The following is a 25,629-nucleotide window of genomic DNA, read 5'->3' as shown; positions in this document are numbered from 1 at the left end:
TGTTGGCCTTAACCTATATTGTCATAATCCTCTTTGTTGGCGTTTGGTTGGTTCATGTGCCGAAAGTGTTATTTTGGAAGCTGTTTTGTAGGGCTGCCCCCTGAAAGTCGACGATTCAAATCACCAGTCATACACCTCCACTGTTAGTCGGGTACAGCCCTTCTGTTTTGCTATGAAAGTGAATGGAGAGATACAAATCCAGTATTGTGGAGTAGCAGCCCAGGGGAGCACGGAGCAGCTTATGAGGAGATTTCACCAGCATGTGGCGTCGTATCTCACACAGGGAGCCAGGCAGCCCAACACACTGCTTCAAATTTTGAGTATTAAAAACATCCATGGTGGTGTTTTATGAAAACGTGGCTGCATTCGGTTGCCTCTGTTGTGAATTGCTGCCTTATCTAGCCACGGTACAGCAGGCAGGTATTACTGACCACACAGAGTCCATGCTGCCATCAGGATGAGTCTCTTCATGCCATTCACACCAGCTGGAACATCTGCAAGGAAGACATTCATGAGGCTGAAAATGGAGCAAATTTGATGTGAAGGCTTGCTGCTGAATGAATCCTCTTTTTGTAAAAAATGAGGAGTTTGTTTGATTTACCGTATATTCTTTATTCTTGGCTTTTTGGTTGCCGTTCACCAATGTTGAAAGTCTCCTGAAATGCCTTGTCTGACTCTTAAACTTGGCTTTGCGTGGTGTTTTTGTGGCACGCAGTTCGTAAAAGTATCATACGTCTTCCAACAGGGATGCTCTTGAACAGCATGTGACAGCAAACAGTGACTCTCTAACTCCTTTTTCAAGCGATTTCATTTTAATAAATCTGCCTGAAAAGCGTCTTTTCTCCCAAGAAAGCATTTATTTTAAAGATTACAGATTTCATAAATCATGCCACAGTCCCAGGTTGCGAAGCGCTGCTGTAGCTGATTCCTCTGCTTGTCCAGCTCATGAGTCTGCTTGTTGTATGCAGCTTTTATTATACAGTGACTCATGTAACTCAGCTTTTGCCCCGCTAAGCACTACTGTGTTTGAACCAAGGCTATCAAGCGTGTGTTCACAGTAATTGTCAGGGCCTTTAAAAAAAAATATATGCCAGCTTGATCTCCCTTGCTTGGAAAATCGCCTGCACGCAGCACAAGATTGAATAATGTGTAACACAAGGATAAGTAGATGAAGAAAGAAAACCATTTTTTTAGACGTCGCGTCATAATTCAAAGTAATATTTTGTGCAACTTGCCTGAGTCAGTATGTTATCTTTATTGTCAGACCCTGCTAACACACAGCGGTCGACTTCACAGTGTTTGTAATGTTGACCACTGCGCTGCACTCGGAGGTATTGACCGTCCTGACAGAGCTTATTGATGAAAGGAAAAATGGCACTAGTTTGTTTTCCTCCAGCACAGCTCTCCTGTCAGGCAGAGGATCACAGCCACCAGCCACCAACCTCTTTTTTTTCTTTAGTCACAGACTTCTCTAAAGGTTAGCCCACAAGTCAGCCGGGATGATTGACTACTTTTATTCCAAATCACAACCCATGTGAGAAAAGACACCGCACACTTTCGGCTAAATTTGTTCTGATGCTTGTACGTTTTATTGATGACAGATTGATAAAAGTGGATGCTATATGTTTGTCTTGCTACAGTTGTGGCAGATGGATAAAGTTACTTAACTGCCATGAACAAGACATTGTTAATAGATGGTGAAACAACTGGTGTTAATAATTTTATTAGGAATTATTCACTGACCCCAAATATGTGCATTTGACCGTTTGACAACCTGACGCAGGTCAGGCCAACCTCACTCACAAGGCTGCGCCTGATTGGCTGGTTGTCGCTGAATAGCAGCAGCCTATAGGACAGGTGAAGCTGAAACCAATTCCCATCTTTTTATGAAAGGAATATGGTTTGTGCCTTGTCTTCATGCAAGCATGGGGACGACGTTTTCCACCAATCAGGACAATGTATAACAGTGTCAAAACTGGTTAAAGTTGATTTATATTTCCTGTCATTCTGCACTTACATTTCTGGAATTACCATTTTTGTCACTCTTCAGTGAAATACCTCCATGGCCGAGGTTTGTGCTGTACTACAGCATTTTCTATTTAGGTATCTAGTTTATTATGCACTGATATAGACAAAAATATTCAAAGTAAGTAAAGTAAGTAAAATTTTATTTGTATAGCGCCCTTCACAGTACGAATACACAGAGTGCCTCACAGTAAAAACAGATAAAACAAAACAGTAAGGTGACCGTCAACATCATTATCAACATTCATTCTGTAAGAAAGTGAAAATATTAAACAGCAGGCTAATTAGGCCTACATAAATAAAAATGTTGTTATTTGAAAGTCTGGCCTCCACAGTGTCTGTTTAGAAAAATTCTGGCCCTTGGATGAATGTAGTAGACGACCCCTGTCTTTAAGATATATCTCACCACCATCCTTCAGTGGTTTTGCTTTGGCCAGATGTATAAAACTTGGCTGCTCAGGGATGTTGAGGTGATGGCTGTACACTTGGTCTTACAGCTATTTTTTGTTAGAAATGCACCAGAAACACTTTGAATACCGAATACGAGTACTGATCCAGTCCATCACTTTGACTAAACAGTGCATTAGTTTGGGGTCATTCAACCAAATAATTGATATACACTCCTTTTTGCCACAATGTGAATAACTCCTTCTGCAGCATGCAAAAAGTGAACAAAATCAAGACAGTTTGCTTTTACTTCTGACATGTTGCTCAGGCCTTTTAGTATCGGATATCAGTCCTGTGTAAAATCTCCAACACAACACTCTGTTTTAGGCTGGCATTGGCACCGAAACTGAGCGTGCCTGGTTTCTGATTTCTCTTCAGTAGACACATTGGCATAACTTTTATTGTTGTGGTCTTCTGAAAGCGTGTTGTGATCAGGTCCAGTCTTTGTTTTATGAGAATTAATGGCTGGAATTGGTGGAGAAGCAGTACCGTCACCAGGTCATGCTGAATCAGGACAAGCAAATTGAGTTTTGTCAGTTCTCAGCAGGTTAAAATTCAACATGATGTGAGTGACCTTTTTTTAAACCTGAACTCTCCTTGTTCCCCAGGTTTTTAATTAAAATTTAACAGTCATTCATACTATAATGTAGCAGGAAAACCAGTTTGTAATCGGGCTGTGTCGGCTCGGCAGTCTCAAACGATGGTTAATTAATCAACAACTGGCCTGGAAATCTCTCGCTGAGCCTCTGGTCTAATCTGCCCCGTCGTCTCGTTCTGACAAGTTTTGGTCGTAGGCCTACAACAACTTTTAATTCGCCTGTGCTCACATGGCTCTCTGTCAGACAGGATGTCGAACATGAATCTCCTCACCCTGTACGGTGCTGCCTCGCCGCAGGTGCTCGAGGTAGACAGGCAGGTTTCTGAATGGAGCCGCTGATGCTGGAACAGCAGCGCAGCCGAATTACGTTTGCCTACACAAGCCCTTTCAGCATGGAAATCAAATTCGCACAGCAAGGTAGCTCTTACCGTCATGATTGGTTTCCAGAAGCAGCAGTCAACAAAGACATCTGCTCCAAAAATGAGAAATCCTCTGTGTGTGTGGAGAGAGGGGAAAAAAGTGGCACCTTGTCGTACAAGATGATTGATATCAGAAAATCAGACCAAATAATAGTGCTTTTCAAAGGATGGGAGGAAACTTGATTCCTTGGTTGACAAAATGATAGCACTTCAACACACTGGATCATTTGTATCTCACATCTACCGAATGACAACATTCAAGTCGTGATTCCGGTTCAATAAAGGTGATCTGCTGTTTTGGTTTAGAAGTCTTGAATTATAAAAAAAAAAAAAAACTCAAATCACTGAGATTGGCTGAATCGGAGACAAACACAGCTCGAAGTTTGATATTGCTCACGTTGTCAGAAAAGACCCCCCTCAACTAAAAACAACCTCTGCTGAACAGCCTCATTTCACCAAACAAGGTAAATAAGTCTGAGCTAATCTGGCTCAAGTACGGTGAAGTACCTACCACGGCTGACCTTCCTCTTTTCAGCGGCTCTGCATTTAATATTCACACGTGGTGATGATGCTTTCAAAATCCCCGGCCTCGACTACAACGTGTCTGTGTAGTGTTGTCTGTCTCGGCTTCGTTTAACCTCTGAATCCAGTCCAGCCGTTCAACACGAGGAACGCTGTGTTTTTGTTTTTACACGTTGGACATCAAAATGCTTTTCAATCAGGAAAACCAACTCTGATTTTACCATATTTAGCTATGTTCAGGCCCTACTGTAATGACAGACATAGACCAGATTACAGTTCCCATCTAGAAAAATACAACACTAGGAACACCCAAAGAATCTGTACAGAGTGTGTTATACAACTTTATGTTTTCCAGCATATGGGTGTACAGGACAACAGCTGCAACGTAAATAGTCGTCAAAACTTGGTGCCAAATATAATTTGTCAATTTTAATTATCTTGCTTTATTCTATACCAAAGTTTATTGTTGCACTGCCAAAACGTCAAGAACGAAACTCATAAACTCGTGTTCTCTTGTGTCCCATTTGATAATGTAATTCATAGATAAAACATTAATTCAGCGCCATCAATAACACTTTTATATTAACTGCTGGCAGAGAACCCAACTTTCTGCTGCTCGAGCCTGTTGTATTGAAAGAATAATTTTCAAGTATTGTTGTGGGAAAAATCCCCAAATTATCTGTCAGGCTGCAGGTCTCAAGCAGGGACAGATGCATTCCAAATATGTTTTAATGCCAAGAAAATAGATGTTGTTATGCTGGGAGGACGTTTCCCATCCAGGGTCCGAAGCCAAAGTGGAACATGGAGAAGCAGCTTTGAGATTTATCTCTCATGTCCCAACAAAAACACTGCACCGATAAACGCTCATATTCTGGACCAGCAGAGTTGTCGAGGTGAAATCTAAACCCCTCTGTCATGTCTGCTCAATTTCATGTTCAGGGCTTTGGCAGGCGGTGTGGGGGATTCCTGGGAAATTTTAGGATAAAACTAACAAGTTTAGGTAACTTTATGTTTGTGTTTGACAACATAATAGCAGGTTCACAGACTGGATTGTTTATTATAGAAATATAGGAGAAGGATGACACCTGCACCTCCCTCCCATAACGTAGGAATATATATTTTTAGAAAACATTGATTTGTTTTGAGGATTGTGCCTCAAGATACACATGTAATTTTGAATTCTGTTGCACCTAATGATGTATTACCAACTTGATTATGATTACCGTTATGAAGGAGCGAGTTTTGAATCAAAACATATTCCCCGGCTCTGTAAACAAAATTAATCAGGGGTGTGCTGATCTCAGTTTATTTTCAGACCATGTGCAAGTTATGCAGGTTTATATTTACCCTCCATGCAACCTCTCAAACAGTGCAGTAGTTAATAACTAGATCACTGCATAAGCAACCTTTTTTTTTTTTTTTATCAAAACATTTTTGATTTATTTTTTTTATTTGGATGGAAGAATATATTTGGTTCTTACCAAACAGAAAATGTGTCTCATTTTTACTGGTTTGTTCATGGTAAAAGGCTCCCAGGCCACTGACAACTGAGTATTTGAAAACCAAAGCTGGTGACATTTCTCTGATGAATGTGTATTGATTATTTCAGATGCTAAAAATGACTCCTAGACAATACATTTTTGTAGTTTACCAGCTTCTTTTTGGGATTCGTTGGAAATTCTGTACTTTTTTGGGGGGAGATTCACTGTTAAATATGTGTACTTTGTGACATGAGTAATTGGCTGGCAAGGCCAAAAGTTATTTTTAATTATAATGACTTGTTAAAATACATAAATTGTGGGGCGCCCCGGTGGCTCACTGGTGAAGAGCGCGCACCATGCGGGGTTCAAATCCGACCTCAGGTCCTCTGCTGCATGTCATCCCCTCTCTCTCCCCTGCCTTTCCTGTCTATCTCTACTGTGACTGTCAGATAAAGCAGAAATGCCAAAAAAATCTTTAAAAAATATATATATACATAAATTGTACAGGAACCCCTGACCGTCTCTCTCTGTGTTTGCAGACTATCTCCGCCAAAGCTATGGACTGTCCACGGATTTCGTTCCGCCGTGCGACTACAACAAACTGGTGCTGTCTCTCCTGTCGGGCCTACCCAACGAGGTGGACTTTGCCGTCAACGTTTGCACTCTGCTGTCCAACGAGAGCAAGCACGCCATGCAGCTGGACAAGGACCCCAAGCTGGTCACGTTGCTGCTGGCCCACGCCGGCGTCTTCGACGACTGTACGTCCACAGCCTCGCTCACGCCCACCCGTTTGAATGTTGAACAGCAGGATTCACCTTTGTCACTTTATTAAATGGTTTTTCACTTGACCTGTTAAATTGAGATAGAGACCTAACCTGAAAAAAAAAAAAACCTAAACATGATTCCTGCACAGGTCTGGAAAGTCTGAGAAAGTGCTGGAAAAGAATTCAGTAATTTGCAGGGATTGATAAATTAAGGCATTGCTTAAAAATGTCTACAAAAAATAATACATATTACAGTGCTAATAGATGTACTGCATTCTTTTCCTGTGCCTTTAGACCCTCGTGATCTCACATGTTCTTATATTTATTGCTGTAAAGAATGTATAGCATGATATGACAAAGCTAGGGGAGCCACAACAACACGGCAAATCACACTGAACATCAAAATATTCAAATAGAAACTGGAAGAAGTATGGAACTTTAAAATTGGATCTGTGTAGGAGCTGCTTTAATGTGTTGTGAGGTTTTAGCTGTGAAAATTACAGGGTGGATTAAATCGTAGAGCAAGGAAGCCGCGTGAGACGAGAAGGGCTGCGCAATTAACATGCATTATCATATATTGCCATTTTAGTTTTCACATTTAATGAGTGGCAGAATATGTGAATATCGGCGCACTGAAAAAATGTCATTTCAGTCGGTGTCTGCTGCAGGTGAACATGCTCAAGATGTAATGCTACTAAAAGTGCAGTAAAAAAAAATGCTACTTTCATATCATCAAGGCTAATCCTTGTGATTATCACAGCTGGGATTATTACTTTAATCCATAATTGTGCCGCCCTAGAGTGAGCATTTGAGAGGGAAACAACTCTCCAAATATTTTCCCAATTTGCAGCTTCTTTTTCTCGCATCTTTGTTGCAGCATCATCTTTTTTCATCTCCTAAAGATATAGATATATATTTTTAGGGGTTGAAGAGTTGAGGAACAAGGGAATAGAGAGAAGAGTGTTGGTTAGAAACTCGGATGCTCCCTCTAACTGTCCCTTTGTGCCTTTGCAGCGCTAGGCAGCTTCTCCGGGGTATTTGGGATGGACTGGAAGGAGAAAACCTCCCGGGACTTTATCAGGGTAAAGTACTAAAAACCTTCTCTTGATTGACCTGCCGAGCAGTCTACAAGTCGTTTCTGCTGTGTTCCTTTTCTTTTCTTTTCTTTTCTTTTTCAAACTTGAATTTAAATTCACTTTGAAGTTTAGTCTAATGAAGAGAGAGTGTCTTTCGCTCTATATGGCAGAATACATTCCTGTCCATATTGCATTCCAACAACACCTGATAGGAAATATTGTTTTAAAAATTCACTTTCAACTCACTCAATTAAAAAGATAAAGCAAAGTCCAGATTAAAAGCTGGTAGGGATTCAGTGTCGTGCTCAAGGACACTTCAGCAAGGCGGCGAGGGAGAATCAGGCCGGATTATCCGGTTCAAGGCCAGTCCCTCCGCTCAAATTTTCCCGTCTGAGATACGAGTTTGAGGAGTTTGGGATAAATGCCGTAGTCCCTGAAGAGTTTCCAGTTTTCCCCCGACCGTGCCGTGAACGCGACATTAACAGCTGCTGTCTCCCTGCAGTTCTGGAAGGAGGTGGTGGAGGACGCCGAAGTCAGGGAGCTGATCTGGGACAAGAGCAGCCCAGCACACGGTGAGTAGGCTGGGTGATGAAAGTCACTGAAAACAACCCAGTCCGCACACACACTCTCACTGTGTGTGTGTGTGTGTGTGTGTGTGTTTTAACACCCCAAAATGCTGAGGCATGCTCGAGGGTGCGGACTTCATTGTTTACCGTGATTTTTGTTCAGTTTTCCGGATTGGGGTGAAGCATGTTTTCTGTATTTGTTTTGGTTTTTTTTCTCCTCGTTGTTACAAGTCCCCACTTCAACCCTCACATATTGAGTATTTCACGTTCAGTTTAGAAAGTGCTTGAACAATAAAGACTGAAAAATGAATCAAAACGAGATAAACAAGAAAGTCCTGCACGATAAAAAGGGTGAGAGTATAGCAGCATTTGAAGAAAAGTGACACCTGCTCTTAGATTTATTTTCTAACACAAATCACTGCACCAGTTTGGGTAACTTTAAGTTGGTATTTGACACCGTGATAGCACATTTATAGACTGGATTTTTTATTTTAGAAATATAGGATGATGATGACACCCACACCTGCTGACCGTAATGTGGGAATATATATTTTTAGACTACTGGTTTGTTTTGAGGATTGTGCCTCAGGATACACATATAATTTTGAATTCTGTTGCACCTAATGATGAATTACCTACATGATTATTATTGTTATGAAAGAGAGTTTTCATTCAAAACACATTTCCTGGTTCTGTAAACAAAATCATATTAATCAGAAGTGCACTGATTGCCATTTGTTTTCAGACCAAGTGCAAGTTATATATGTTTATATTTACACTTATACGTTTTATTTAGTTTTAGTTTAGTGGTTCTTATCAAACAGGAAAAATGTCTCATTTTTTACTGGTTCGTTCACAGTAAAATGCTCCCAGGTGGATCACAATTAAGTATTTGAAAACCAAAGCTGCTATTGAGACATTTCTCTAAAAAAAAAATGTGTATTCATTATTTTGGATGCTAAAAATCAGAGGGGCCCCGGGGGAGGGGGGCGGGGGGTCCCTGACATGAAGCAGTTTGGGAGCTCGTGACCTGTGGCTCTGACTGGTCTGTCCCGCCGCCTCCTCTCTGCAGACGGTACGTCGAGTGAGGAGCGCTGGCAGAGCCTCTTTCACCCGCCGCGGGACCCGGGGATCAGCGACATGGAGGGCCAGCGGGTGCTGCAGGTTGCCGTCATCCTGCGAAACCTCTCCTTCGAGGAGGCCAACGTCAAGCTGCTGGCGGCCAACCGAACGTGCCTGCGCTTCCTGTTGCTGTGCGCCCACTGTAACCTCATCTCCCTCCGACAGCTGGGGCTCGACACGCTGGGCAACGTGGCTGCTGAGGTCAGTCTGGTGTTACTGTGGACATGATGGGACACTTGCTCTTGGTGTTCTTTCCTGGGTATGGAAAGTGTGTGTGGAGACAGACGATTGGTAATTTCTCTTCCTGGTAACCATGATGACTTGTCCCATCATGGCGATCCAGTGGAGAGTTGGCTGTATGCAAATAATAGCACAATAATAATAATAATAATATTAGCTCAGTTACAAAGAGAGAAACATGCAACAGCTTCCTGTAGTGTGTCCATCTACTAACCTTCTCAGTAAAAGTGAACAGCGTGATGAGGTAGATTTGTTTCCAGATGGAGCTGTGACACAGTAAACTGACTTGTCTTACTATTGTTAGCTATGTATCAGCTGACATTATTTAAGTCCGTTAAGCTAAATTTTGGCGAGGGATAATCGCAATATAAAATCGCAGTACATATTGAATCAGCACCCCTGAATCGTGACAGTATCAAATCGGGAGATAAGCATATCGCCCCAGCCCTAATGATGAATAATTCTCACATGTTGATTTGCCCTTGAGTACATAAATAATATTCCCCAGCTGCTGTCAGTGCACATCACATTGAAGCAGAATCCAGAAGATCTGGACGGCGTTGGATTTAGAAACAGTGAATGTTTAATAAACTGTTATTTGTTTGTAAAGTCAGAGAGAAGCCACACCGACTCGATTTAACTTTCAACTCAGATTTATTGGTATGAAATACATGTGCATGATCCTACGTCAGCGCTCCTATTTTTAGCAGCTGTGTGCATAAGGGCCTGATAGGATCAGTTAAGCCTTTGATGTCATTAATTGGATGGTCGGGTTCGGGCACTTAACACTGTATTCAGACATTATACTGCCTGCAGTGTCGGTGCAATCTGTTAACATTAGTTGTATCAATAATCAGACTAGAGCTAAAACAGTGCCTCTATTTATTTTGGTAGATGTTCACAACAGACCATAAATTAGTCATTACAAAATTATTTTATTGTACGTTTTGGCTTTTCACTTCATTATCTCATTGTTTTCAACCATCTAATGGACTTTATCGATATGCCAATATTCTGCAATAATTAATCGTGAACGCTGAATCAGTAATGTACAATTATATATGATTAATCGTGCAGCCCATAATCCTGCTTTGAGAAGCTTTGTGAGTGTGGTATGTGGTCAGCAGAGCAATAAGCTCTCACCGTAAGAAGCATCATTAAAAGGATCCCATGCTTTCTGTTGTGCTTTTGTTCGCTGCAGTTATTAATCAAGTGAATATAATGTGGAATCACCTCATAGTAAGATATGATAAGTAAAAAGTGTGTAAAAAGCCTGTCTCCTCTAGTTCCTAACTGCAGTCTCTTGATAAATAACAAATAGTCTGTCCTCTCTGGTTTTCATTTTTAAATAAAAAAAATCCCAGTATGAATAAACCTGGTTATGGCATGTTGATATTAGTTTATTTAAATTCATCTTAGGATGCTGTATGACAATAGCGAGCTCACCAAATAAAAAAACATGTCTGATCTCTTGCAGCTCCAGCTGGACCCCGTCGACTTTCGTACAACCCATCTGATGTTTCACACTATCACCAAATGCTTGATGGCCAGGGACAGGTTCCTCAAAATGAGAGGTGAGTCGGCTGGCTCCTGTTCAGCCGTTACAAGTGACTGAACCTCCTTGACTCGTTCGCTAAAGTCAGATGTGGCTCAGGGGAGCTCTTGCATCTGTGTGATCAACACCGTCTGCAGTTTGTTCCTTTTGATCAATTATGTGGTTGGTTAGATTTTTATTTGCACACCTCGAGCAGAAATGCCTCCCGAGTTCGTTCATCCAAAACGACCATCGATAAAGTGCGCAGGAAACGTGCCAGTAAGTGAAGTGTCTAAATTTAGTTTGCATCTGTCTCTGTTGTCCTCCATCCAGCCATGGAGATCTTGGGCAATCTCAGCAAGGCAGAGGACAACGGCGTGCTGATCTGCGAGTACGTGGACCAGGAGTCGTACAGGGAGGTGATAGCGCTCCTCACCCTGCCGGACCTCATGCTCCTCATGGCCTCGCTGGAGGTGCTGTACCTGCTGGCCCAGCTGGGGGAGGTTCCCTGCAGCAAGATAGCCTCTGTCGACCACAGCATAGGTGGGCATCGTATTTACATTTTGTATTTTAGATATTGAAGTGAACCTCTCAGCATGCGATCACACCTACAGTTTTTTTTTTTTTTTTTTTAGTCCAAACCAAAAGGAAAAGTGTGCTGAGCTACCTTTTTGCTGTCGGTTCATTCAAGTTCACGGCGCCCAGTTACAGAGGAACTTGTAGGGCTTGTAAACAAAAGTCACATGGGCTCAGAAGTGGTTCGTTTACTGGACAGTTGTCACCCTGCCAGGTCAGATTTTGTTGGCAGTGGGGAGTGAAAGAAAATCTGATCCCATTCGCTGTAACCTTAGCTCAGCACGGTGGACTCATCTGCACTTTCTGCTGTAATTGACCTTCTCCGGTGTTCAAACCACTTCAGAACACATGAAGGAAAAGCTGAGCGTGAGCATCAGTCCAGACTTTTATTTTGTTATTCCGTGCTCTCTGTGCATGAGTAACTGCTGGCTATCGGGTGTCAACAACTGTTTGCTTATACCCACAATCCCTTGCATTTTGGGGTTGTTTCCCGTAGTTGGTTCAGATTACGTTCTTGTTCCCAAGGAAGAGAACTGAGACTCGCATTTTCAGGCAGCTCGGCACGATTATATGGTGCCACCCGAGTTGTGTTGGCATCTAACCAACAGAGTAAACACTCCTGAGTTCATATAAACCACTCCATACCTGCTTGGTGTGAATCTGCCCACAATTATCCCATTTAAAGATACAATAACATTGTTATAAAACAGATCATATTCTCCAGAAGTAAGAGAACATGTTTGTTTGGTACAGATTCTGGCAAAATTGTAATAATTTTTCAGTAAAAGTGAAATTTATGATGCAAAAATAATCATTCACACTAAAATAGTGAGTCATATCACAACTGCAGTACCTGTCAAAATAATTGTTTTTTTTTTCTTACCATACTGTTCCGCTCTAGAACGTCATGTTCTGTTCCGAGTGACAGTTGAGTTGCACAGTAAATAAACTTCAGTCCTTAAATCACCAACAAGACACACAGCAGGTAGTCAGGAGGTCAAAGGTCAGAGCCACCACGCTCTGCTAATATTCTTGTGATCAGGGGTCATGTATGAGAGGAACAAAAAAATCTTCAAAAAGAAATGAGTTGAGGAGAATCATCATCTACAAAATGTAAAAAGTGAAGTACAGCTGCTGCGTGGTTATGTGCCTCGACTTCCATACTGACCTTTGTGCATGTTTTTGTCTGTTCCTTGTTTCTCCCCCACTCTGTTCCTGGTCACAGACCTGTTGGTGCGGTTAGTATCGGTGGACCTGCACACATTCGGGCCGGACGCCCTCACAGCGGTGCGGTTGATCGAGCACCAGGCCAGTGCCAACCAGGTGGCCGAGGTTCGGCCGCAGCTGGTAGAGCAGGTGCCTGCAGCCATGCAGGGCGCGCCGGTTCCCGGTGAGTGACCCGTCACACAACACAACACAAACACTACCAAGGGGATATTGATGAGGGGATTGACCAGTCAAGTGTGACGTCATTTTTCTTCCTAAATGAGGGATTCTAGTCCCTGCCACCCGCTTGACTAAATAAAATGAACAGGAATGTAAAATATTTGCAGCTAAATACGTCCAAAATACATGACATGATCAGCATTTTGCTACTTGTGTCCCCTGTTTGATTTATTTGCCAAGGACCAATTCTAGCAGCATTTGGTGTTTTGTGTGTTCATTTCGAGCCCTGCCTCTGGGTAATCAGACACACTTTAGTGACTTACTTCAATAAATTGTCAACTGCCACTGGTCATGATCATGTTCCATTTTAGTGGAAAAAAAGACAAGAGAATAACTGGCAAAGCAGGTAGAAGTAAACTTAATCCGTGTCTCACAGGAAAACTAGTGCCTGGATCAGGCGAGAACAGTGGGAATCAAACCCCAAACCCTGGCACTATCAGTGCTGTGCTCTGCCTAATGTGCTGCACAGACCTCCTGACCCAAAGTAATTAGTCTGCTGACATCTAGTGGACAAACTGAGAAATGTCTCAGACATAGGCTTGGAGTCAATAGGTGTAAAGCTTTTCCACTGTTATTCACTGCACACATCTTTCAGCATTATAGAAATGATACATGAGCTTTATCTGTTTGTTTTTTTTTCTTTTTCTTAATTGTCTCTCCAGTAACGAGGGTCCCCGTTCAGTCCACTCCTCCACCACCTGGTATCGTTGAGCTGGATGGGGAGAAGTTTGTACTGCAGTGGTAAGGCGGTCACATACTTAAATGTTACTTCTTCTCTGCCTTGCTTTCTTTTCTTCCTTACGTTCGTCCCTCCGTTTCTTTCTGTCTTTCTTTGACACGCCTTTAAAACTTCCCAGTTTGCCCTAGACTGAAATCTGCTCTTTGCAGTGTGATTCCCGATCGTAAAATTGACATTCCTCTTTTCTCCGTAGTTTTTGTCAAGACTGAAGAAGAAAGTGGTGTGCTTAAGATCTGTTGGTTTCCTCCATATTCAGCAATACATCAAGTATAAAAAGAACCTGGCTTTCTTACATGCATAATATTCCCTTTCTCTGTGGTTTTGTTTGTCCGACAGGCTAAACGCGCACTTTGAGGTTTATCCCGAGGGGTCGGTGTCCCGATCAGAAATGTACTCTGAGTACTTGGCCACGTGCAGCAAAATGGGACGAAGCAACATCCTGAACTCCACTGGCTTCCTCAAATGTCTCCGGTCAGTCCTGAGTCCTACCTCACAATCACATGTTTTTTTTTAATCTGCTTACAATGGTGTATCTAAAAAAAAATCCAACTATCACTGCTAGGAAATTACACTCAGTCCACCTCTGAAGTAGGGACAGGCAATAAAATGGTCATTTATCTTGGCTTGGCTTCTCAGGCATTTAGAGTAGTTTTGACCAAGCAGAGCTGTTGTGCTGAGTTTTAATAATAACACCAGGTCCAGAATGAGATATTAGCAAATATGGAAGGAGAACAGTTTCAGTTTTATAGATGCTGCAAGTGTGAGGAAGGGCTTTACTTTTTCATTTGTTACCTGCGCTCCAAGCAATGCAGACACTGCATCTGCTAGAAAATTGGTGTATCAAATCCACCAGGAAAGAGAAATGACTGAATAGGCTGAGTAGAAACAGCTGAAGGAGGTTGTACAAAATGGTGTTGATGGACATTGTCACTTGACACTTGAGATATTTACAATCCTGGCCTGCCCTTTACATAAAACTGAAACACATCACTTCCTGTACACCAGATGGTTTTTCATTATCTGGTTACAAGCTGCATTACTGTTGTGTCAAGCAGTGGTAGAGTAGTAAGACAGATTTATTTGTATGAAAATGTCAGATTAAACTTTAAACGGGACCAGTAAAACGTTCAGATCAGTTACACTGCTGTTCTTCATAAAATATCAGATCAATGAGTTTCACTCTGTCCGTCTGACTTCCCTCTCTTCATGCAACGCTCACCAACAGCACCGTGTTCCCCAACCACACGATGCGGCGGCAGGACGAGGCTAAGTCCAACGGCCAGGTTCATATCCTCCTGATGGGGCTGAGGCGGAGGGCAATCCCCCTGCCCATCCAGCTGTACTACCAGCAGCCTCAGCAGCAGCAGCAGAGCCCGGCAGCACCTCCTCCACCACTGGCAGCCCGAACCGAGGCTGCTACAGACCCTCAGGCCCTGCCTCCAGGTATGCAGCACTTACCACCGCCTCAGACTGCCTCTCTGGACTGCATTGACTGGATTGTTAAATATTTTCAGTTTACTCCTGTGTCTTTCATTTGTCTGGTTTGTTAAGGAAATGTTCAGATGACAAGGTGATGCTGGTTTTGTTGGCATCTCAAAGCTGCCCTCAAGTAATGCTGTTGCTCCAGGGTTCAGTTCCTAGTCAGTTGACTTAGTGAGATGATCATTTCCACTGCCAGAGTCATAGCATGGCAAATCATGTCAGTTGTTATGTTTTGTTTCTACAGTTTTAAAATCCCAGAGTATAGGCATTATTTAAACTTGTGATTTAACCTCAAAAGTTTGTGAAATTTTGTAATAAGATGTATATGCAAATTAAAATAAAAATAGAACATTAATGAGGCTATGGTCACAATATGCCAGAGTAATTAATAGTAATCACACTGGCCAAAGTGACCACCGACTTGGCACCCAGGTTGGAGAAGCACAGCGGTGCCAGCTTTAGGTGACAAAAATGTAATTTCCTGTTTTACCAAACCAATAACCTGCTTATAAACTGGACCGACTGCGGCCATTGGACCCTAACATCTGTGTGTGTTTGTATGTATTTGTATGACCAGGTTTAGCTCCCGGTCATCCTGGTCTGGGACCCCAGTTTGTCCGAGCCCCGGCCCCCAGCATTGGCACTGGCGGTGCCGCCCCACCCATGGCCTTCACCGCACAGGAACCTCCCCACGTGGCCCATCCAGCTGTCCCCCGGCATCCGGTGCCTCCGAATCCCCTTGCAGCAGCCCAGCAGCAGCAGCAGCAGCAGGTCCGGCCTGGCCCAGTGGTCCAGATCCCCACGTCGGCGCCGGCGATGCAGAACCACAGCCCACAGAATCTCCCCGCTCCGACTCCTGCCCAGCAACAGCAGCAACACTCCCCCATGCTCCCCACAGGGACCCCCGTCACACTGTTTCAGCAGGTACCGCAGGGACACATCCTCACCGCCAGGGTGCAGGGTGTGCGACCGCCCCTGCCCCAGACCCCTCCCCTGTCTGGGCCTCAGGGTGGAGCTCCGCAGCAGGAGCCTCACTGTGTGGCTGGGGCGTCTGTGTCAGCTCCCTCCTCCTCCATCCAGAACTTCCAGGTGGGGGGCGGGCAGGTGTTCACTATCGCTGGTGTGCCCAATGCTCAGGGCTCACGGGTCACCTTCCAGAATATTGCCCCAAAACCGGCGCCAGCCCCAGCTGGCGGACCAGCAACCACGATTGCCACTCCTAGCCAGCAGCCGCAGCCGCAGCAGCAGAGTGTGGTGATAGTCAGCCCCAACCCTCAGCAGAGCCCCGCCTACACCCCGGCCATACACCAGATTGTTCTTGCCAACCCCTCCACCATGCCTGGTGCCCAGACTATTCAGATAGCGGGGCAGCCTGCGGCCACTTCCAGCCCCTGCCCTCCCCCTGCCGCCAACGTCCCATCTCACTCCAATGCCCAGGTGCTGTCCGTGAAGCGACCGCAGCCACAGCAGCATCAACCGCAGCATCAACCACAGCATCAACAGTTGCCGCCGCCACCGCCACAGCAACTCCAAATCATTTCCCAGCCTCCTCCTTCTCAGCCTACCTCCACTGAGTCCAGCTTGATCAAACAGCTACTGCTTCCAAAGCGAGGGCCAACCACACCGGGGGGCAAGCTGATCCTTCCCGCTCCACAGGTGCCTCCTCCTAACAGCAGCACGCTCTCCCCGAGTCCGCAGGTCATCTACCAGGCGGGCTACAGTGCGCAGGGCCCGTCTCCTCAGCCACAGCAGCTCAACGTCCAGCTGCTGCCAGGCCAGCTCCAGGCCCCGGGCGGCCCCGCCCTGCAGACGGTGCAGCTACTGCCGGGCCAGCTTATCTCCGCCAGTAGCCCAGGGGCAGCTACCATCATCCAGGGCCCTGCTGCTGGCGGGCAAGTCACCTTCACTGTGGTGCCCAACACCGGCTTCACCTCCTCTGCCGCTGCTGCTGCTGTGAGCCAGGGCGCCGTGGCCCCGGGCGTCCCCCCGCCTCCGTTCCCTACTGGGACAGCACCTCATCACGGCCCAGCAGCCCCGCCGCCACCACCACCGCCACCACCACCGCCGGCTCCCCTCAGAGGAGACAAGATCATCTGTCAGAAGGAGGAGGAGGCCAAGGATGCCACGGGGCTGCACATCCACGAGAGGAAAATCGAGGTGATGGAGAACTCCTCACTGGCAGAAGGAGGCTCCTCGAACGGCAAAACCAGTAACGGTGACGTGGCGGCAGGGGCCAAGCTGCTAAATGGGAGGAAGTGCATGGAGTCAAATCTACCTCCATACCACTCAGGGAACAGCCAGGGGGCACTCAATGGCCCGGCCGCTGAGGGTCACCCTGCTAACGGGAAGCAGGCCCTCTCCCCTGGCCTGAACGCCCCGCTGGAGGGCAACCCCGACCCCAAAAAGACTCTGGTCAATGGGGTGTGTGACTTTGAGCGGGGTGACAGTGGTGGCAACTTTAACAAAAACATTCCAAATCACATTGCTTCCAAACAGTACTTGGGGAATGGGGAGGTGGGCCCCACTGAGAAGAGCCATGGCTCGGACCCCCCTCTCCCCAGCCCTCCTCCCCCTCAGCAGGACACTGCCAAAGCCCAGCAGGCGGAGCGCCTGGCCAACGGACCCCAGGTGGCAGGCGCTAGGCCACCCTCGGAGTTAACCAACGGACCTTTGGGGCCTGGCCACGCCGTGCCTGTGCTAAGACAGCAACTGCTCCCCAACGCCCCCCTCCCCTCCTCTGTCACTGTTACCTCGCAGAGTCCTGTTGCCGCTCCGGCCAACGGGGTAGCCCCTGAGGCACGAGGCCTCAAGAGGCCGGCCGAGAGCGAGGACCGTACTACATCGGTGGCGGCCTCGGGGATCCCTAGTAAAGTTGGAGTGCGGATCATCACCATCAGTGACCCCAATAACGCCGGCAGCAGTGCCACCATGGTGGCAGTGCCAGCAGGAACAGACCCAAGCACAGTAGCCAAAGTAGCAATAGAGAACGCCACTCAGCAGAGGAACTGCTCCCCCACGCAGGCAGCTGGCTCTACGGTGAGTCACAGGAGGGTTTAACCCACAGTGTCTTCATGGTGTGTGACCTGACGTCATGTTTACCCACAAAATCTCACACACACATAACCTTTGCACTTTCACTAGTAAATGGTGTAATTTTGTCTGTAGCTGGTAAGGTTTTTTCCTGTCTGCTCTCAACTCACAGGATTTTATTTATTTATTTATTTTGTTTATGTATTAATTAAACCCATGGTTTGGTTTTGTACTGCGGTTTTTGGGTCACTGTTTTGGGTTCTTTTTTAGTACATCAGCGAGAAAAAAAGTTACTTTCCAGTTTTCCAATTTTCTTAGTTGGGAAAAAAAACCTTTAACATAAAATCAACAAATAGTCTTTAAAAGACAAAGGTCTTGTTGGACTATCTAAAACAAACCTAAAAATACATTTCAGTAAGTGTGTAGTTAGATGGCTCTTATACCGTGGATGTACTCGATGGCTTTGTAGCACAGTTTTTTTTACAGTTTGCTCTGCCCATTGTTTAATATGGTTGTTTGAACATCATTTGTTGTCCAATTAGCAGGGGTCTTGTAGTCAGATCGTCTTGTCTGTGTGTGAGTGAGACCACAATCTACAGTGTGAGGGATTTATTTTAAACCTGGTTTCAAAGGGTCAGTATTTAACAGTGTTCCAGCTTTTGGAATTGTTAATTTCAAAAGTAGGTTTATATCAGTGCTACTAATTTGCTGCACAACACTACTCCTCAAGCTCTTGGCTATTAACTGAGTTCTGATCAGTTCATTCACTTGAAAGAAGACAAGATATAAACCATGTCTTTCTATCAGAGCGGTCCAACATTACTGTATGTCGCAAGAGACAGAAATCCAAGACACAGTTCTCTGATTTCCAGCATCATCGCTGTAGCTCCTCATATTGGCCTCATATTATTACCGAGGACATTTCCTGATGTGTCCTGATGTGCTCCTCGTCCCTCGCTTGATCTCATCGCTTTTCAAATCTTATTTGTTCCTTAGCTTCTGTTCAACGCTCAGATTTTGCAGGGATATGTGTAACACAGAGATCATAAATCAATATCTGCCGCTCTTTGAATGCTTGTTGGGCTTGCGTGCCTCGCTGCCCTCTACACTTCATTTCACTCAGTCTTGGCACTGTACTTGCACAGGAGTAAAGTCCGCTGAAAGCTATTATCTGTATGTTTTCTTTGGTTGTGTAGAAGAAAATGAGGGGGCAGGTTGGAAACATCCAGCTGCTTGTACTGTGCTGAATCCACTCAGTTGGTCTGTTCACTTGCTAAGTCACACCATGACCAGTTTTACTTCCAGTCTGTTTGCCTTTGGAAAACTGATTGCTATAGTCAAATGGCCAGAGTTCATTAGCAGAGTTTGAGACGTTCAGTGTGAGTGAGGGTTATGTGATCTCTGAAATTAAGTTTCCACCCGAAACAGGCAGATAAACTAAAAAAATATACCTGCCAAGAAAAATATAAACAGCCATAATAAGAGGTAAAGAGGTAAACTTGGTGTCAGCGCTATTTTGTGTAAAGAGTCGGGTGCCGCGCCCTTTGTTTTTATTCATTTTCTTTCCCACAGATAAATTCTGGTGGCGTTTGGCGGTGGAAATGTCAGACCCTTGTTTCTGTAAATCAACAGGATCAACAGATTTATTGCCTTGAGGGACGAGTGGATGACGGTTTAGCGTGGGTTCAGAAGAGGGTCAGGTTGGTGGTGTCTGGGACTTGAGAACTTCCTGTTTATCATCTGAAGGTGTCTGGTCTAATGGAACCACATGATAACCGCATTAACCAGCCGCCTCTCACCTACTGCCGTTCTGACTGTAACGTCCAAGTCAAACTGCTTCTTCCTCTGTGCTGCAAGGAATCGGTGCATCACAGTCCTTCATTTTTGACCAAGTAGCCATGGCTGAAAAGAGGAGAAGACCCAGACTGATTTAATAAGTCGTGCAAGGACTGAGAGGCAGATGTGGAAGAGGTTTGGGTTTGGGTTGGCACAGATCCGACGACTACATTTGGAGTAGTGCTGTGCGATATGGCCAAAAATTATATATATATACTTTTATTCAGAATTTTAATCTAGATTTTTCTTGTTTTTTCACCAACCACTATTACCAACTGATGGGAATCTTCATGGGCGTGATCGCAGGACTTGAGGATTTTCGGGGCAAGAGTGAATTAGGGCTTACTTGACAAGAACGTTCAACAGCTGCTGTTCTCGATTTGCCTATTCGCTCGTTTTTTTGCATCAGTTAAAAACATAAACTTGTTAAATCAATTTAGTCAGCTTATCGCCCACCCCTAATTTGGAGGTTAAGAAGGTGAGGCCAGTTAAGACCATGTGGTTCTCGCTGATACCCACCTCCAACAGCAAAACGGCCGAGAGAACAGCCTCAGCCACGAGAGGGGCTCAGGTTACTTCTCAGCCGACAAGGCGATCCCGACGCCACGGTCACATTGTGTTGGATTCTGTCTTGACAACCGGCTGCCAGATGGAAAACAAGACGAGGTCAAAACCCAGAACATGGCTGGACCGCGAATACCGTTAAAAATCAACCGTTTTTGACCTCGCTTCCATGAACAGCGGCTGTACTAGACAGCAGTTTTCAGACCTTGATTATGTATCCAGGTTAATAGCACTGATTTATTTATTTATTTTTTTAAATATTTTTTATGCACTTTTTCACTGCATGTTATGGCTCAACTCAGCTCTTTAATTATGCAGTGGAATCTTACTAGACGTATAAAACATCCAACACGAGTAAAAAAAAAAAAAAAAAATCGAAAGCAAGGTTACCTGTAGAATTTTTTTTTTTTTTTTTTTTTTTTTAGTACAACCTGTATCTTACACATAAACACGTGCACACGCACACACGTCCCGCCCAGTGCAAGCACACAAACAAAACTCACTTGTGAAATATTTATGGACACGTGCTGCAGCACACACACACACACACACACACACACCTCTATATTGTTGCAAAATTGGGCTATAAATCTTTGTTACTGAACAAGTCAAACGTCTCAGGATCTTATCTGACTTGATGTCTTTGGTCGACCAATCACGTAACTTTGATCTGTCAGTCAGATATTTGCGCTCCAGTCAAAAGGCGTTCACCTCAGCCGCTCTTACGAACAGGACTCTGAATTTCTCCTCGTAGCCCATCACTTGCTGCGGAAGAGTCACAGGTGGCAAAACATGTCAGCAAATGTGCTGACGTCGAGTTCCCGTGCTGCTCAGTGTTTGCAGAACAAAATAATTTCACTTTATAAAAAAAAAACAAAAAAAACCCTCATATCAACCGCCGCAACAGTTGGCCTTGTGATTGCCAACAAGTTAAACCACTGAACACTTCCAAGTCTGAGCTGTGAGAGCTTGTTCTTCCTGTTGATCCAGAAATCATGGTCATTAAGTCTCGCCATTTGTCGCAAGTAGTTTCTTCACCAGAGCGGTTTAGTAATATTGTAGAAGGATCTTGAATCCCTTGAGACAATTTTTTTTGCACCAGAATTACTGTTTTGTAGTGTTGTACCTGAAATGCAGCCAGTATTTTCTGACTAAAATGTATTTTATTTTACAAACAGGAGCTCTTGACTAGTAACCAAAATGGTGACATATTCTGAGCTTCACTCTTATGCCAGCCACCTTTTTAAAAATCGACGCTTACTGCCGTCAGCCATCATAAACGATGGATATCTTCTCAGCATCACATCGAGACGTTTCAGCTGAACATTTCTGAACTTGTCTGTCCCACAGCCGACCGTGACCCCCTCCCCGCCCCCGCTGTCCCAGCCTGCAGCGATGGGCAGCCCGAGCCCTCACCTCCCTGCGCAGCAAACCCCCACAGCGCCGCCGGAGCAAACCAGGAAAGCAGGGCAGAACTTCAAGTGTCTGTGGCAGTCCTGTAAACGGTAGGTCTGACTGCTCGCTGCGCTCACAACTTTGTGGGAATGAAAGCCTTACACAGGCTTTATCTGCACACTGAAGTCTTAAATTATCTAAATTTAACACCTGAAAAAGTGTTAAAATGCCTAAAGGCTGTTACTGACCTTTCACCATGCAGTTGTTTCTTTGAATGACACTAGGGTTTTCCTGTTTAAGTTATTTTTTGAGACAAAGGTGACAGATTGTCATGTGCTTCAGTGTCATGACTTCTGCTTCCTGTAAAACTCAGTAGCTTGAATAGTGACATCATCCTGCACCAGTGGGTGTAAATTAAAATTTCAACCAGTAAAACCTTCACAAATGTTAAAACATCTTCTCTCATCCCTCCAAATAAAACTGTTTCTCTCCCAAACTGATATCCTGATGGGTCAGGGTTTGATCTGTCCTGCTGGTTTTATGTTGTGAATGATTCTTCTGTATGTGTTTTTGTGAACATAAATGGGCTTCATAATCCTAAATAGTTAATTTCCCATTGTCTATTTCATCGTGCTGCCAGATCCTGTTCAGTCGCAGGCAGCAAAAGGTCATAAAATCCTTTAGCTTTGTCTTTTTGAAACCTGCAGATAGCCTGCTACATGTTCGAAGGAAAAGCTTGGCCATATTCAGGTGAAGCAGATAAAACTGCATGAATATCTGTTTTTTTCCCCACCTGAATATGACACAGTTTATCTTAGACGGGGCAGAGTGTCCGGCTGCTGCTTGTTTCTGTGCCGAGGTGTGTGTGTGTGTGTGTGTGTTGACCTTCTGATTTGTGTGTCCTGCCCCTCCAGGTGGTTTGAAACGCCGTCTCAGGTGTTTTACCACGCAGCAACGCTGCACGGCGGGAAAGACATGTATGGAGGCCAGTGTCAGTGGGAGGGATGTGAACCTTTTCCCCGGCAGAGACTGTCCTTCATCACCCATCTACAGGCGAGTTCCTCAAAATTAAGAATAATGTCACTGTACAATGTAATGCAATTTATATTGTAGTTGAAATATTAAGCAAAACAATTTAAATATGGTTGTCACCATCTGAAGTGGCATTCTTGCTCATTTACCCTTCCCTGGTTTCATGTGACTTTTTTAAAATTTTAATTACAGTGTTTATTGTAAACAGAGGGACCAACATAAGAAAACTGTAACCACAAGAAAATGTCAAATAGGAGAAGGAAAAATTAATCTGGAGGCTGTTTTTTCTGTGTTTTGCAGGATAAGCACTGTTCTCGAGACGCCTTGCTGGCGGGACTGAAACTAGAGGAGCAGGCGCAAAGCCCCAATCAGAATGCTTCCCAGTACGTAAAGCACTCTGTCCTCATTAGTCTTAGATTATTTTTAGTGTTTAAGTGTTTAGCATGCAGGTTTAGTGTTGTTAGTCTTGTTTTGAAGGAGGTTGTGGTCACTCTCTGAAACAGCACGTCCTGTCAGAATACATTTTAACAAACATGCTTTCAGTCATACATTTTGCTCCTTGGAACAAAATGTTACACTTTTTCTGATTTCTCTCTGAAATACCACATTTTGTCCCCTTGTGCATTTACAAACAATATTTCTTTGTTTTTACTGAAAAAAAAACAAGAAACATATTTAATTTATGATGCCAAGCCTCCGGTCCTGTAAAGCCGTTTTGGTACGTGAGCAGAAAGAGGCTCTGCTCTGATTGGCTGGCCGTACCTGTCCTCCTTTGTGATTTCAATAAACTTTTAGAATAAAATCTCCAAAAAGGAGGGATGATTTTTTTCTGTTTAGGAGCTTTGAAACTGCAGCAAATTCACATTACAGTTTCCAGTGTTAACGTGTGCACACCTCAGAGTGTAAAAAAAATAATATTAATAATAATCTTGAACCAGCAGAGCACCTGGAGATTTCTCTGTCAGTCCGGCTTCTTCCTCTTAAAAGCCAGCGAGCTCCCAGATGCCCTTTTACTTTTGAAGCAAAATCCATCAGAATTTTTGGTCATTAAGCTTAATTACACGTTATGTATATGCATGCTTAAGCGCTTGGTGATGTTGAGAGAAAGTGTCCTGACCTGTTTTGTGGGTTTCCTTGCGGTGAAGGACTTCGCCAGCGGCGAGCAGCACTCCGGCACCGCGAGCACAGAAAGCCATCGTCAATCATCCGAGCGCAGCTCTCATGGCCCTACGCAGAGGCTCTCGAAACCTGGTCTTCAGGGACTTCACTGTGAGTACAGCCAGGCTGACCGCCGCCACAGGACATGACCCCACACACACACACACACACACACACACTCCTGGGATTTAAAACACAAAGCACCGGGCTGGCCGAGGTGTAGGCGTAAGCTGCTATTAAAGTTTTTAAATCCCAATGTTTCCTTCACTTCTGCCTGCTGCACAGCTCTGGACAAGCAATTTCCAGACTGTAATAAGGTTGGAAAATGTGCAAAAAAGTTGCAAAATCTAAGGAATAATAATGTAATATTTTCTTGACTACAAGTGTTGTAAGATTTTTAGACCCCTGTCATCTTTGTTATTCTGGTTTTTGTTGCAGATAAGAATAACCATCAATTAAAAGGGCAGTATGAAAATCATGATGAACATTAAAATCTAAAAGAAGAAATGCATTTTGGAATTGAATCTGTGTAGGAGCTGCTTCATTTATCTGCGTTGGCATCTCTGCTGCTGGAAAATTGCCCTCACAGTTTGAAAAATTTAAATGCAATGCAAATGAAATATCCAGTCTTTTTGTTGAGCCCGCCCCAGAAATTACACCTGAAGTTACAGCGTAATTGTGCGTATACCGTGATATAAATATCCCAAATTTTTCAACTGCAGCACCCACTGGAGCCGAACCTGGACTGAAATAACACAAATTCATTCTCACCTATTACAGCTACCCAAAAAAAAAAATACAGGAAACTTTGAATCCATGAACCTCATTTTCCTGTTTTTTCCTCCCTCAGGATGAGAAAGAGGGACCAATGACCAAACACATACGACTAACTGCTGCCTTAACGTTAAAGAACATCGCCAAGTACTCGGACTGTGGTCGCAAGTAAGTCCACTCGCTTTGAATCTGAGCCCATTTCTGTTTCTGTCCAGCTGCAGGTGGCTTTTGGAGGCTTTGTAGGATTATTCCTGATATTCAAAGTGATGTTATCCTCATTTTTCCATCAGGAGATAAATTCATGTTGGGTGATGGGACACTTTTCAGAGTTAGGTTAGGCTGTATACTGGCTGATATTATGGGTGATATTTAAATGTTTCCTGTGGGTTCACACTGCACACAGCGTGGTTGTATTGGTCCATTTTAATTATTTGTGTGTTTTATGCTGCTTGTGGTGTTGCCTTGCAGTACATAACTTTGTGATGAGTAGATTGTAAACACTAATTTGGTCGCAGTAATCAACAATAAGCAGAATGAGTTTAAATTCTGCTCTCCATCGATGGACGCAGCTGTTCTCCCAGCGTCTTTTTTTGAGATGTTCACTCCTGTCACCTGTAAAATTAAAGCTGTTGACAACTGGGAGGCTTTGACTTGCTGGAGTAAAGTTAATGAAGTTAATAAATCAAAATAACAAGGATACGAAAACGGGGAAGCATGCAAATCTGATGTCCAGTGATAGAAAAATTCAGCCAGCCAGCCAGGAGTAGCTCACAAAACCACCGCCGTGCCACGAGACTGGTTGA

The 25,629-nt window shown here is 44.2% G+C and overlaps 1 protein-coding gene across 1 annotated transcript in view; it reads left to right on the top strand.

The window, feature by feature from the left end:
• The window catches only part of arid2 (AT-rich interactive domain 2), a 43,878-nt gene that overhangs the window by 15,988 nt on the left and 2,261 nt on the right, over positions 1-25,629 (top strand). The window contains exons 5-20 of the mRNA XM_030045749.1: positions 6,032-6,250; positions 7,271-7,338; positions 7,835-7,904; positions 8,971-9,221; positions 10,738-10,834; positions 11,128-11,337; positions 12,596-12,760; positions 13,479-13,557; positions 13,892-14,026; positions 14,781-14,998; positions 15,615-18,073; positions 21,818-21,972; positions 22,777-22,915; positions 23,195-23,277; positions 24,040-24,163; positions 24,903-24,994. Coding sequence (XP_029901609.1) covers positions 6,032-6,250; positions 7,271-7,338; positions 7,835-7,904; positions 8,971-9,221; positions 10,738-10,834; positions 11,128-11,337; positions 12,596-12,760; positions 13,479-13,557; positions 13,892-14,026; positions 14,781-14,998; positions 15,615-18,073; positions 21,818-21,972; positions 22,777-22,915; positions 23,195-23,277; positions 24,040-24,163; positions 24,903-24,994 — 4,564 coding nt within the window. The remainder of the gene's footprint in view (positions 1-6,031; positions 6,251-7,270; positions 7,339-7,834; positions 7,905-8,970; positions 9,222-10,737; positions 10,835-11,127; positions 11,338-12,595; positions 12,761-13,478; positions 13,558-13,891; positions 14,027-14,780; positions 14,999-15,614; positions 18,074-21,817; positions 21,973-22,776; positions 22,916-23,194; positions 23,278-24,039; positions 24,164-24,902; positions 24,995-25,629) is intronic.

Source organism: Myripristis murdjan, chromosome 23 (assembly GCF_902150065.1).
Source record: "Myripristis murdjan chromosome 23, fMyrMur1.1, whole genome shotgun sequence".
NCBI lineage: Eukaryota > Metazoa > Chordata > Actinopteri > Holocentriformes > Holocentridae > Myripristis > Myripristis murdjan.
This window is presented reverse-complemented; position numbering and strand designations above follow the sequence as displayed.